General features: G+C 46.8%; 1 protein-coding gene across 3 annotated transcripts in view; it reads right to left on the bottom strand.

The window, feature by feature from the left end:
• Window positions 1-15,403, bottom strand: part of LOC120982602 (pendrin-like) — a 170,128-nt gene that overhangs the window by 19,527 nt on the left and 135,198 nt on the right. For all 3 annotated transcript variants that reach the window (XM_040412886.1, XM_040412876.1, XM_040412868.1), the window contains exons 17-18: window positions 13,520-13,756; window positions 9,270-9,324 (exon numbers count right to left, since the gene is read on the bottom strand). In XM_040412886.1, the coding sequence (XP_040268820.1) occupies window positions 9,270-9,324; window positions 13,520-13,756 (292 nt within the window). The remainder of the gene's footprint in view (window positions 1-9,269; window positions 9,325-13,519; window positions 13,757-15,403) is intronic.

Raw genomic sequence — 15,403 nt, 5'->3', positions numbered from 1 at the left:
ACCACGAGCACATCCCCACAATTGGTGGCTTGCAGCGGGCATTCCTGCAGTGAGGCAGGCCTGAGGCAAAAGTTGTGTTGGACTGCATGTCATATATCAGGCCTGCAAGTTTTATGGTTCCTGACAAGATGGAGGAGGCCATTAAGCACCTGATTCAGAGTAATGTACAGCAGCAACAGGCATTGCAGGCTCAGAGGGAAAATAATGAGCTACAGCAAAAAAGACACGAGGAGGCTATGTGTGCACAGCAGCAAACAAACAATCTCCTAATGCAGCAGCTGGTAGCCATGCAAGAGTCGGTGCGAACATCCCTGCAAGGAGTTTCAACCGCAACAACCCCGACTGTGTCTACCGCCAGGGATAAAGTCCGATCCGCCCTGAGGAAAATGGGTCCGGAAGATGATATAGAGGCGTTCCTGACGGTGTTCGAAAGAACCGCAGGGCAAGAGAGGCTGCCATTGGAACAGTGGGTCGAGGTGGTGGCGCCTTTTCTGGTGGGGGACGCACAAAAGGCCTATTTTGACCTCAGCCGCGATGAGGCCAAGGACTATGAGAGGCTAAAAAGTGAGGTGTTGGCCAGGTTGGGGGTAAACACCTATGTGCGAGCGCACAGGGTGTATCAGTGGGTGTTTGCCGAGTCCCGACCCACCCGGTCACAAGCCTATGACTTACTTCACCTAGTAAAAAAATGGCTTCAGCCTGAAATATTGAGCCCTTCTCAGATGGTTGAAAGGGTCGTGGTCGACAGGTTCGTGCGTACCCTCCCGAGAGCCATACAGCGCTGGGTGGGACAAGGCGATCCAGGCAACCTGGAACAACTGGTTAGCCTGGTGGAGAGGTATATGGCCACTCAGGATTTGGTGCGGGACTCAGCAGTTCTACCGAAGTCACGTCAGCCCCCGTTGCCGACCCGGGATCCTGAAAAAGGGATCCCACCTCATAAGGAGGGGAGTGGATCTCCAGTCCGTGGGAGGAATACCCTGGGGAGGAGGGAGGCTGCGAGGATCAGATGTTGGCATTGTCAGGATTGGGGACATGTGGCAGCCAACTGCCCTAGGGCATCCGAACCCATGGACTGCGGGTTCGCTCGCCGGTCCTCTTTTTATGCCCAACCGGTGTATATAGCTGACCCCCTGCTGGCTGCGGACACCCCTCCGTTGTGTGATGTTGTTGTCAATGGTCACTCCGTGCAGGCCCTGCTGGACTCTGGGAGCCTAGTAACTCTGGTCCATGAATCGCTGGTAACGGAAAAACTCCCAGATAGGCAAACCCTTACCATTGTCTGTATACATGGGGATCGCCGGGAGTATCCCACCACTAAGGTTACCCTGGCGGTGTGTGGGAAGGAGGTACCACATGTCGTCGGAGTGGGGAGACGGCTCCCTTATGCCGCAATATTGGGAAGGGACTTTCCCCTGTTCTGGACTTTGTGGAGGAACAGGTTGCCTACCTGTGGGGAAGAAAAATGTCTGGGTCCCGAGCCCGAGGACCCCGAGGCAGGGGCCCCAGCTGTAGGGGTCACCGTAGGGGAGGTAGAGTGTAACCCTGACCGGTTTCCCCTAGAAGTATTGGCGGGTGAGACAGTAGAAAGTTCGTCTATCCTGGATCTGGGGGTACCCCAAGAAACCTTCGGGACCGCACAGCTCCAGGATTCGACGTTATTGCGGGCTAGAGAAGGTGTGTCGGTGATTAATGGCGTTGCCCAGCGTCCCGGCGCCGATACCGTATTTCCTCACCTGGCCTATAACCAGGACCTGTTATATAGGGTAGACAAGGTGAGGCAGGAGGTGGTGGAACAACTGGTGGTGCCCCAGCCTTACCGGCGAATGGTCTTGGATTTAGCGCATGCGCATGTGTTGGGTGGTCATCTGGGGGTTAAGAAAACGCTGGAGCGAATTCTACAACGGTTCTATTGGCCTGGGATTTATGAGGAAGTCCGGAGGTTCTGTCAGTCCTGTCCAGTGTGTCAGGTGACTAGCCCCCACCCTCAGTATCGCAGTCCACTGGTACCTATGCCCATTATAGAGGTGCCCTTCGAAAGGATCGCCATGGATCTGGTAGGCCCCATTATTAAGTCAGCCCGAGGTCACCAACACATACTGGTAGTGTTAGACTATGCCACTCGCTATCCGGAGGCGGTCCCATTGCGCCATACGTCGGCCAAGGTAATAGCTAAAGAGCTTATGAGTATGTTCGCCCGGGTGGGGATACCAAAGGAGATTCTGACGGACCAGGGGACACCCTTTATGTCCAAAATAACAAAGGAATTGTGTAAGCTATTAAATATTAAACACCTGCACACGTCCGTCTACCATCCCCAAACCGATGGGTTAGTAGAACGGTTTAATAAGACCCTGAAGTCCATGCTAAAAAGAGTCGTGGCTAAGGACGGGAGAGATTGGGACTTACTGTTGCCCTATGTTTTGTTTGCGGTACGGGAAGTGCCCCAGGCGTCCACCGGGTTCTCGCCCTTTGAGTTGTTATATGGGCGACATCCCCGTGGACTACTGGACATCGCTAAGGAGGCATGGGAGCAACAGCCTACGCCTCATAAAAGTGTGATAGAACACATAGGAAAAATGCAGGACCGAATAGGGGTCGTGTTGCCGATCGTCCGGGAGCACATGGAAGCGGCACAACTGGCCCAGAGTCGGGTATATAACCGATCCGCCCGGGTAAGGACATTTCACCCGGGTGACCGAGTTCTTGTACTCGTGCCCACGGTCGAGAGTAAATTCCTGGCCCGGTGGCAAGGACCCTATGAAGTTAAGGAGAAAGTGGGCCCAGTTGATTACAGGATATACCAGCCAGGGCGGCGGAAGCCCGAACAGGTATATCATGTGAATCTACTAAAACCTTGGAGAGACAGAGAGAATTTGTTTGGAGACAGCCCGCCCTCTGTCTGGACGGCAGGGAGTGACCCGGGGTCACCAGGTGTTCCGGAGAACGCCGCTGGGGTGACGATAGGGGACGGACTGTCGACCAAACAGGCACAAGAGGTGAGAGAATTCGTTAGTCGAAATAGGGACGTATTCTCTGACCTTCCTGGACGTACCACCTTGATCGAGCATGACATTGTCACCGAGCCCCGGGTGAAAGTCCGCCTAAGACCATACCGAGTACCGGAGGCTCGGCGACAGGCCATTTCGCAGGAGGTAAGATCGATGCTACGTCTAGGGGTCATAGAAGAGTCAAAGAGCGAGTGGGCTAGCCCGATTGTCCTTATTCCCAAACCGGATGGTTCATTACGGTTCTGTAATGATTTTAGGAAATTAAATGAGGTATCAAAATTTGACGCCTATCCCATGCCTCGGGTGGACGAGTTGATAGAGCGGCTGGGAAAAGCCCGGTATTTTTCGATCCTAGATCTCACGAAGGGCTACTGGCAGGTACCTCTGACGGAGGCGGCAAAGGAGAAGACGGCCTTTGTCACCCCGGAGGGGCTTTTTCAGTATAGGGTGTTGCCTTTTGGGTTGCATGGCGCTCCGGCTACGTTCCAGCGTCTGATGGATGTCGTCCTCAAGCCCCATCACCAGTATACCTCCGCGTATCTGGATGATATAGTCGTGTTTAGCCCGGACTGGGAGGGTCATTTGTCAAAACTTCAGGCAGTGATAGATTCTCTAAGGAAGGCGGGGTTGACTGCCAACCCAAAAAAAATGCTCGGTGGGACTAGAGGAAGCTCGCTATTTGGGGTATGTGATTTGACGCGGAGTCATTAGGCCCCAAGTGAATAAAGTCGAAGCAATCCGGAATTGGCCCAGGCCTCGTACGTCCAAGCAAGTACGGTCATTTTTGGGCCTGATTGGGTACTACATGAGGTTCATTCCCCATTTTGCCACCTTGGCAGCCCCGTTAACCGGCCTCTTGAAGGGTAGAAAGTCGGTGATGGTTCGCTGGGGGGAGCAGGAGGAGGAGGCGTTCTCCCGTTTGAAGTCGGCCCTATGTGAGTCCCCGGTTCTGGTGACGCCCGACTTCAAGCGGGAGTTTGTAGTTCAAACAGATGCCTCGGGAGTAGGACTAGGGGCTGTGCTTTCCCAGGAGCTCAACGGGGAAGAGCACCCCGTGGTTTTTCTAAGCGCAAGCTTACCCCAGCAGAAACCCGGTATAGCATTGTGGAGAGAGAGTGCCTCGCCATCAAGTGGGCACTCGAGTCTCTCAGATATTACCTTCTGGGGAGAAGGTTCCGTCTGGTGACCGACCACTCCCCTCTCCAGTGGATGAGTCGAGCTAAGGAGGGGAGCGCTCGGGTTACCAGGTGGTTCTTGTCCCTCCAGAACTTTAAGTTCACTGTTGAGCACAGGGCCGGCCGCTTACAGGGGAATGCAGATGCCCTGTCCCGGGTACACTGCTGTGCATGTGTTCACCCCCTCAGGCTTGAACAGTATGTTCAAGCCCTCAGGAGTGAACAAAGGGGGGGGATATGTAGGAGAGTCCCCGGAATAATAATGGACGGACGATACGTGCCACCAGAGGTCCTGGCCTCGGTGGAGTAAGAACCGGATCATTGCGGTTACAGCGGCGAATGCTGCTGGCGCAGCGTGTCCGGGCCGGTTTTTACTGGGAACAGGTAAAGAGCTGGGGGGGTGCCTGTTCCCCACGGCCAGCCCAGGTTTTTGGTGGAGCTGGGCCTTTAAAGAACCCAGCCTGCTGATGATGGGTGTGGGGTGTGTCTTGCTGTGCTGGAGATTTCCACAGACAGAGTCAGTGCTGGAGAAGGTGAGTCTGGGCGCAGCACACATTGAAGGATAGTCCTGGGACCTGTGGTGCTACGAGCCGAAGTGGCTCTGGCCTGAGGGAGACAAAGGCAGGTAGCCTACAAGCCTGCAGAAACTGCTGTGGTCTGTCCAAAACAAGGTGACTCAAACCTGCTGTTTATTTTCTATGGAAGGACTTTTGTTTTATGCACTATGTGGATATGCACCTGTGTGGTCTGCACATTGCCTGTTATGCCTTTGGTGTAAATAAAGTCACGGTGAACCACAAAGACTGTCTGTGATTGCCTCAATACTGCCGCCGCTACCGTAGCCTACCACGAGCACATCCCCACACTACTTTCCGAAATGGGGTAATTTGTGGGGTGTTTGTACTGTCTGGCCATTGTAGAACCTCAGGAAACATGACAGGTGCTCAGAAAGTCAGAGCTGCTTCAAAAAGCGGAAATTCACATTTTTGTACCATAGTTTGTAAACGCTATAACTTTTACCCAAACCATTTTTTTTTTACCCATTTTTTTTTATCAAAGACATGTAGAACAATAAATTTAGAGCAAAATTTATATATGGATGTCGTTTTTTTTGCAAAATTTTACAACTGAAAGTGAAAAATGAAATTTTTTTGCAAAAAAATCGTTAAATTTCGATTAATAAACAAAAAAAGTTAAAATGTCAGCAGCAATGAAATACCACCAAATGAAAGCTCTATTAGTGAGAAGAAAAGGAGGTAAAATTCATTTGGGTGGTAAGTTGCATGACCGAGCAATAAACGGTGAAAGTAGGGTAGGTCAGAAGTGTAAAAAGTGGCCTGGTCTTTAAGGGTGTTTAAGCTATAGGGGCTGAGGTGGTTAAGACCATGTCTGGATTTCAGGGAGCTGAACTGTATCACAATTCGTGACCCTTATCCCCTTCCTCTGATCCCAGACCTGTTTAACCAGATTTTTGGGGCTAATGTTTTTTCTAAGTTGGACCTAGTCAGGGTCAGGGAAGGGGACGAATGGAAGACGGCCTTCAATACCCCTGAGGGCCATTTCGAGAATTTGGTTATGCCCTTTGGTTTGATGAATGCTCCAGCCGTCTTCCAACATTTTGTGAACAGCATTTTTTATCATTTAATGGGGAAATTTGTACTGGTGTATCTAGATGACATTTTGATTTTTTCTCCTGATTTCAAAACTCATAGGGACCACCTACGTCAGGTCTTGCTCATTCTGCGGGAGAATAAATTGTATGCTAAACTGGAAAAATGTGTGTTTGCGGTTCCAGAGATTCAATTTCTGGGTTTTCTTCTCTAAGCTTCTGGTTTTCGCATGGACCCTGAGAAGGTCCGCGCTGTGCTTGATTGGGAGCTTCCTGAGAATCAGAAGGCGCTGATGCGGTTTTTGGGTTTTGCCAATTATTACAAGAAATGTATTTTGAATTATTCCTCTGTTGTTAAGCCACTCACTGATATGACTAAAAAGGGGGTAGATTTTTCCTCCTGGTCGGTAGATGCGCTTAAGGCCTTTTCTAGTATCAAAGAGAGTTTTGCCTCCGCTCCCATCTTGGTACAACCTGATGTCTCTCTGCCTTTCATTGTTGAGGTGGACGCTTCTGAGGTGGGTGTGGGTGCGGTCTTGTCTCAGGGTCCCTCTCCTGCCAAATGGCGACCGTGTGCTTTTTTTTCAAGGAAACTCTCCTCCGCAGAGAGAAATTACGATGTGGGAGATAGGGAGTTGTTGGCCATCAAATTAGCTTTTGAGGAATGGCGCCATTGGCTAGAGGGAGCCAGACACCCTATTACAGTGTTTACCGACCATAAGAATCTGGCCTACTTGGAATCAGCCAAGCGTCTGAACCCGAGACAGGCCAGATGGTCTTTATTCTTTTCTAGGTTTAATTTTGTTGTCACGTTCCGCCCTGGGGTTAAAAATGTGAAGGCTGATGCCCTGTCACGTTGTTTTCCGGGAGGGGGGAACTTTGAAGACCCGGGTCCCATTTTGGCTGAAGGAGTGGTCGTCTCTGCTCTTTATCCTGATTTGGAGGCAGAGGTTCTGGCAGCCCAGGCAGAGGCTCCTGATCTTTGTCCTCCTGGGAGGTTGTTTGTGCCTCTCGCTTTACGATCACAAGGTTTTTAAGAAGCACCACGATACTGTCCTTGCTGGGCACCCGGGGAGTAGAGCCACAGTGGATCTCATTGCTCGGAGATTCTGGTGGCCGGCTCTTCGTAAGACGGTTGAGGGTTTTGTGCAGCCTGCGAGACCTGTGCTCGTGCCAAGGTCCCTCATTCACGGCCATCGGGTTCTCCTCCCGTTACCCATTCCTTCCCGTCCTTGGACGCATCTGTCTATGGACTTCATTACGGACCTGCCTCGTTCCTCGGGGAAGACTGTGATTCTGGTAGTAGTTTTAGCAAAATGGCGCATTTCATTCCCTTTCCTGGGTTACCCAATGCTAAAACGCTGGCGCAAGCATTTGTTGATCACATTGTCAAATTGCATGGCATTCTTTCAGACATAGTTTCTGATAGGGGCACGCAGTTTGTTTTCAGATTCTGGAAGGCCTTCTGTTCTCGCTTGGGGGTTCGGTTGTCGTTCTCTAATGCTTTTCACCCGCAGTCGAATGGCCAGACCGAACGCATCAATCAGAATCTGGAGACATATCTGCGCTGTTTTGTGGCAGAGAATCAGGAGGATTGGTATTCTTTTTTGTCCCTTGCTGAGTTTGCTTTAAATAACCGTCGCCAGGAGTCCTCGGATAAGTCACAATTTTTTGGTGCATATGGGTTTCATCCGCAGTTTGGGACATTCTCTGGAGAGGGGTCTTCTAGTTTACCTGATGAGGAGAGATTTTCCTCGTCTTTGTCATCTATTTGGCAAAAGATTCAGGGTAATCTGAAGAGGATGAGTGAGAGATATAAGCGTGTGGTGAATAAGAGACGTGTGCCTGGTCCGGACCTGAATGTGGGTGATCTGGTGTGGTTGTCTACAAAGAATATCAAATTGAAGGTTCCCTCCTGGAAGTTGGGTCCTAAGTTTATTGGGCCTTACAAGATCTTGTCCGTCATCAATCCCGTTGCCTTCCGTCTTGATCTTCCTCAGACTTGGAAGATCCATAATGTTTTTCACAGGTCCCTATTAAAACCGTATGTCCAACCCACTGTACCCTCCTCTTTGCCTTCTCCTCCGATTGTTGTTGATGGTAATCTTGAATTTCAGGTCTCTAGAATTGTGGATTCTCGCATTATCCGCTGTTCTCTCCAGTACCTTGTTCATTGGGAGGGTTATGGTCCTGAGGAGAGGATGTGGGTCCCAGTGGCAGACAATAAGGCCACTCATCTCATCAGGGCTTTCCATAGGCCCCATCCTGAGAGGGTGGGCTCTGAGTGTCCGGAGTCCACTCGTAGAGGGAGGGGTACTGTCACCGCCAACTCTCTGAGAAGCTCTAGCAGACGTTCTTCTGTACCTCTTGCATGATGTTCTTTGTTTTGGTTTCAATTTGTCGTCTCTTTTCCTTCTCCCAGCTGTCATCTATTTACACTGATTGCCTCCCTTTTTATTCCCTCCCATACTGCCTCACTTTGCGGTTTATACTACTTCCTGGATTGTGTTCACTGCTAGAGAACTGCTGGTTCCTCAGAAAAGTCTTTTTCCTTTATTTGTGTTTCTGTGCTGGCTTGATTCTAGGTGACCCTGACTCCCTCCGTATTAAGTGCAGGGAGGCGGTGGTCGTGTCCCCTCACTATTATAGGGTTTTCAGGTGTCACACAGTCTAGGTACAAGGGCATGCAATCTTCTATCATAAAGATCTTTGCATGGGCTTAGCAGTCAGGGAGAGCTCTAGGGGTTTTATAGGGCTCACCCATATGTTCCTTAGTTTGGGATCAAGTCAGTCGGATGTTTATTTATAACTTCCAGTTTTCTGCAACACCTTCCGTGACATTATGTCTGTCTGAATAAGCCCTTATTATGAAAAATCTGTCCCGATATATGCAATATACAGTGGACCCTCAAGTTACAGTATTAATTGGTTCCAGGACGTCTGTTGTCTTGAGTCTGTAACTGTATGGAATACTAGTAATTGGTTCCAAAGCCCTAAAATGTCATCCCACAATAAGATAAAATGAAGATTTAGGAAAAATAAGCAGGTCACTAAGACAGATTAAGCAAGATTCTGGAAGCTGTAAATCACTTTCTATGATGAGGACAGGAGCTCCTTCAGGGTCCTGCATAGCACACAGTGTACCAAAAAAATAAAATGGAGCTGTCCTCCCCCAATTTTAAAGAAGCAGCTCATCCTGGCACAGACAAATGGCAGTATGGGGCTTGTAGTACCGCACTGTACTGTAAAGAGGGGCTAATAAACAACTGATACAGATGATTTACCAGGGTAATGCCCATGTTGTTTGGTTGCATCTGAGACATTGTATGTTGAGCCTAGTTTCAACTTGTGATGACCCAGAAAAGACCATTGTAGAAAGCATTGTATCCTGAGGTCATTGTATCTTTAGGGATCACTGTAATTCATTCTGACGTGGACACACAGTGACCTGCATTGTACCAGCAGTTTACTTACCATCATACTCAGCTATGTATACATCTACATCAATCCTCTGAAATTCTTTAAATATCTGCAAAAAAATATAAATATCCCTTAGAAATGTACTGTAAAACCAAGTTCCCTTTGGGGCTCATTTATGAACTGATATACACCACTTTTGTGGCGTATATCAGTCACAGATTTTGTCACACACCATTTTCCGGCAAAATCTGCGATTCTCCCCGCTCACGCCACAGCCTTTGCCGACAGATTGAGAAAAGGGCATGTGGCATGGGCAGGAAAGAGGGCAGGCTGGCACGCCTGTCTCATTCATCATCTTCTACGCCAATTTTTGGGGTAGAAAATGGCTTAAATCTACGCCAGCAAGGGAGCTGGTGTAGATTTAAAAGTCTGTCGCATAGTCTGCTGGTGTGAGCGCCTAAGTTATGTAGATGCCTTTGCCTCCACATAACTTTGGCGCTTCCTTCAGCAGCACAGACTTAAGAGTGGTATGGAAAAGGCTAGTCTTAGTAAATGAGCTCTTTCTAGTTTAAAGTAAAGAGTCTACAGAGTTCTTTAGTAACAAGTTTAGCTGCTCAAGAGTGGCAAGCATGAAAATTAAAGTGGAACACAGAAACACCTAATAATACATTATCTCTCCAATAGCACCTGTAAGAAGGTACCTGGAATTATCGTGGATGGAAGGTATGTGTCACCGAGGTTCCTGGCCTCGGTGAAGTAAGAGCCGGTATTTTATGTGTCAGCAGCAGCTATTGCTAATTGACATCCTGAGAATTAGCATGGCTGTCATAGCTGATCCGGGACGGCTCTTACTGGGAGTAGTCAAAGTGCTGGGTGGGTAACTACTCCCCATGTTCCAGGCCGGGTTTTGCCAGGCATAAAAACCAGCCAGCACTGCCATGTGTGTTGGATTTACATCTGTCACGGCCTATGGTCGCATGCAGTTGTCAGCGGTCTGCTTGTTGTCTACCGCAGGTTAGGACAGTTTGTATGTTTGTCTCACATGTGGTTGCCGCTGGCAACATAATTATGTTTGGCAGTGTAGCAGCCTGAGTTGGTTGCTAGGCGGCTCGCTGTCAAGGCATGCGGTTGCTTCTGGCAACATTTGTATGTATGTGTTCACTTTCTATGTTGGTGTGCACGGGATTCATGTTATGTGTACATTTCCCCTTTAAGTGACACTTACCTTGTCTGGTGTTGGAAGGATTAACTCCTTTCCTAGTTTGTGTGTGTGGGTGTGGCTACTTGGGCTATTTAGCCTCTGCTGGATCCCTGTAGCTGAGGGGTACTCCAGCCATGCCTTATGCTGGAGTCATCCTCCTGGTCTTATACCATCTGTCCAGTGAGGGCCACCCTTGTGGTCATAAAACATGTATTGATGTTAAGCTTATGTTTGTGTGGTGTCTTACCTTATTGCAGCTATGGATCTGGTTTCCTGTGTGTTTAATGTGTGTGTGCTGTCTCCCTCTATGTTTGGTGTGGACATCAGCGTTTGAGCACGGGTTCCAGTCACTCTGTCTGTGGCAGGTAGGTGTGGAAGTGGTTTCACTCACCTGCCATATCCATATGTTGTATATGTTTCCCTTTCCTTGCAGCTTGGTAAGTTTAGACTCCTGTTCGTCCGTGTCTAGGAGGAACAGGTCGTCTTACCCTGCTCCTAGTCCAGGGATATCCTGAGGACTAGTAGGGACCCGAGGTTCCTGAGTATGAGCCCTCCTACCATCTGGGTTGGCTCATATGGTTAGGAGTCAGGGTCAGAGTTAGGGACACTGTAGTAGGTGTTGTGGAAATTTTATTATGCAGACATTTTACTTTAGGATGTGGGTGTGTTTTTATAGATTGTCATCTGTCTCCCTGTGTCTGATTTAGCCAAAGAGCGCTCTAGCAGAGGGTACTTTGGCTGAATCGGGACCAGTGGTAAAACAGTCAGCATGAAAACCTTCTCATGGGCTTGGAGACATATCTGCTTTTAAGACATGCATATCTGCCTTGTCGGTATACTAGTACCGTATACTGACAATAGCCGTAGCAATGTCTCGCAGATAATTTCAAACCTATGGGAACCAGTAGAATGATCTTTATTAGATACTGATCACCTTTGAGCAGTATTGAATGAGGTCCATGCTGACAGTGATGGGGGGTGGGCGGCCACCTGGCTGATCAGACAATGGACATGACTCATCCTTCCTTACAGGGATGGGGCGTGTGCATTGTCTGCCTGGCCACATTGATTGCCCCGCCCTGTCCTTTGACATCACTTCCTGCATGTTATCACTTCCTGTATCCTTGTCTGGAAATTGATGTGGATGGTGCCACTGACACCTTATATCCATTGTAGGGAGAGACTAGTTGTCAGAGACCCAGTACTAGTCTTCCCTATCCCTAGCTCCTGGTTACCATGGCGCAGCGAATGGTGTATATCACATATATTTAGGGATTTAATTGCACACTATTAAAAGTTACGTTTTAAAAGGTATCTATTTGGATTATACTTGTGGAAATTTATGGTACCATATTCTTTATCAAGCAGTGACCAATGCGCAATTTGGTCGTGTTACAAGCTGACTTTCCTTTTGTGTGAACAAACACCAAGCCAAGCGTTTTGTGATGCACCTTATCTGCATTTTGTTATACATCAATGTGTGAATAAACACTGCTGTTTGATTAAAAAACTGTGTACTTTGCCTCTATACTGCATCCGCTAGTCTTAACTACCAGAGCGAATCCCCACACACCATAGACAATAGTACAGCTAACACATACCACTGTGCAGCACAACATACCTCCCTAGAAGCGCCAGATATCACAGTGCAACACAGGCAAGGTGACTCCCCAGATGGGCGCTTAGTCTCCCATCCCCTGCACAAGTGGCACATGGAACATTAGACTCACTGCACTATATACAGATAGGCAGCTACAACATCTCAACCAGTCTATGTTCATATAAGAAACCTTCTAGTTTCTTATTATAGACACGATCAGGTCGCTGAGACCTCTAGGCACAGAGGCAGTCCAGATAGTATCCTCCGTTCCCAGGGACCTGTCTTCTCAAAGTTGATGCAGGGACATCCATAATCAATAATCTTATAGTGTTGTTGTGCTTTCTGCTGCTGCTTTGTGAGCAGGTAAGATTTGAATATATCCGTACAGTGGGCCCTAGGCACCCCAGTCCGATACTGGTGAAACACAAAATACATCTCTAGCAGCACTGGATACCACAGTGCAGCACAAAATACCTCCCTGATACCACAGTGCAGCACAAAATACCTCCCCGATACCACAGTGCAGCACAAAATACCTCCCTGATACCACAGGGCAGCACAAAATACCTCCCCAATAACAGTGCAGCAGAAAATACCTCTCCGATACCACAGTGCAGCACAAAATACCTCCCCGATACCACAGTGCAGCACAAAATACCTCCCCGATACCACAGTGCAGCACAAAATACCTCTCCGATACCACAGTGCAGCACAAAATACCTCCCTGATACCACAGTGCAGCACTGGCAGCAGTTTTGTTCTCCCTTCTACTCCTCCCCCACAGACGGTCGCATTACTTTAAATGGTTTTAAAACTCATCCCCAATTACCTTTGTAATCAATCAAAAAGGAAGCATCTAATATTTGCCATTCAGCATCACATAAAATCAAACAAATAACATAGTGGGTGAAATTTGCGTGGGCTCATTGGAATAACATCTATCTATACAACCTATTAGCATGCTTGAGACCCCCTCCTTTTATTAGGCAAATCAGATAGCTCCTGCAAACATTAGTTCTGACAGAAATGTCTATGTAAATTACATTTGAAGGACAGCCACGTAATAACGGTCTAGATTTATATTGTGGTCGTGCCTTGACTTTGGCGTATAATGCTGCACAATTTGGTGCAAGAAGTCACATCTAGTGTTTTAGACATTTTTTTTTGCTGCACTCAACAAGGGCATGAAAAGGGTAAATGGAGTGGCAGCACTTGTACCTGACCATCACTGCATTCAGGGACCCTGTTCTAGTGATCAGTGGTGGTCTCAGCAACTGCTGTGGATAGGAGATAAGTTCTTATAATGGTGCAATACCTTTAAGGTCACTTCAGGACCATTCACTGTCTTGCATTGTCATTCTATTTAAAGTAATTTTAAATTAATTCCAGAGACTCCATAAACATTTATTTGCAAGGGAAATCATAATTTTCTATAACCAGGCACATACAGTAGAACCTATATACACATAATATTTGTGGATGGTAACATTAACTTTTACTTACCCCCTTTAGACACTCCACGGCTACCACATCAAGGAAGCTTACTTGCCCAAAATCAAAAATGATACTGTGTATTGTAACTACTGGAATAGACACACAGTCAGGGAACTCTGTATTCCAGTCTACTTGGATATTTAAGTAATTTGCATTGCCCTCTTTCTTTTCAGTTCCATCATAATTATCCACGTCATCGTCTGATTCTGAATCTTCATCAGTAACAGGTTTTCCTTTAATCCTATTCTAAAACAATGTATACGTATCTCTATTAAGTCTTAGAAAGTCTCAGTGCTTGAGTATACAGTACGTTAGAGGCTTCGTTAGTTTAAAAGTACAGCCAGAAGGGGTGGATTTTTTTTTTTGTCACAGATTTTGCAGCAGATTTCTTCCTATGCATTGTAAATGGTGAAATCCGCCATGGAAATCTGTAGCATAAAATTTTTATGCAGTGTGTGCTAAAATGTTGCAGATTTTCCATATCCAATTTTACACGATGTATAGCTGTACCCTTACTGGCTGAAAATACATATTAATTTAACCACCTCAGCCCCCCTAGCTTAAACACCCTTAATGACCAGACCACTTTTTACAATTTTGCACTACACTACTTTCACGGTTTATTGCGTGGTCATACAACTTACCACCCAAATGAATTTTACCTCCTTTTCTTCTCACTAATAGAGCTTTCATTTGGTGGTATTTCATTGCTGCTGACATTTTTACTTTTTTTGTTATTAATCGAAATTTAACAAAATTTTTGCAAAAAAATGACATTTTTCACTTTCAGTTGTAATTTTTTTTAAAAAAAACTACATTTCTATATACATTTTTCTCTAAATTTATTGTTCTACATGTCTTTGATAAAAAAAAAATGTTTGGGTAAAAAAAAAATGGTATGGGTAAAAGTTATAGCGTTTACAAACTATGGTACAAAAATGTGAATTTCCGCATTTTGAAGCAGCTCTGACTTTCTGAGCACCTGTCATGTTTCCTGAGGTTCTACAATGGCCAGACAGTACAAACACCCCACAAATTACCCCATTTCGGAAAGTAGACACCCTAAGGTATTCACTGATGGGCATAGTGAGTTCATAGAACTTTTTATTTTTTGTCACAAGTTAGCGGAAAATGATGATTTTTTTTTCCTTACAAAGTCTTATATTCCACTAACTTGTAACAAAAAATAAAAACTTCCATGAACTCACTATGCCCATCATGAAATACCTTGGGGTGTCTTCTTTCCAAAATGGGGTCACTTGTGGGGTAGTTATACTGCCCTGGCATTTTAGGGGCCCTAATGCGTGAGAAGTAGTTTGAAATCAAAATGTGTAAAAAATGCTCTGTGAAATCCTAAAGGTGCTCTTTGGAATGTGGGCCCCTTTGACCACCTAGGCTGCAAAAAAGTGTCACACATGTGGTATCACCGTACTCAGGAGAAGTTGGGCAATGTGTTTTGGGGTGTATTTTTACAAATACCCATGCTGGGTGAGAGAAATATCTCGGCAAAAGACAACTTTTCCCATTTTTTTATACAAAGTTGTCATTTGACCGAGATATTTCTCTCACCCAGCATGGGTATATGTAAAAAGACACCCAAAAACACATTGCCCAACTTCTCCTGAATACAGCGATACCACATGTGTGACACTTTTTTGCAGCCTAGGTGCGCAAAGGGGCCCAAATTCCAATGAGTATCTTTTAGGAGGGCATTTGGATTCCAGACTTCTTCTCACGCTTTAGGGCCCCTAAAATGCCAGGGCAGTATAAATACCCCACATGTGACCCCATTTTGAAAAGAAGACACCCCAAGGTATTCCGTGAGGGGCATGGCGAGTTCATAGAAGTTTTTTTTTTTTTGGCACAAGTTAGCGGAAATTGATTTTTTTTTTC

Source organism: Bufo bufo, chromosome 1, assembly GCF_905171765.1.
Source record: "Bufo bufo chromosome 1, aBufBuf1.1, whole genome shotgun sequence".
Lineage (NCBI taxonomy): Eukaryota > Metazoa > Chordata > Amphibia > Anura > Bufonidae > Bufo > Bufo bufo.
This window is presented reverse-complemented; position numbering and strand designations above follow the sequence as displayed.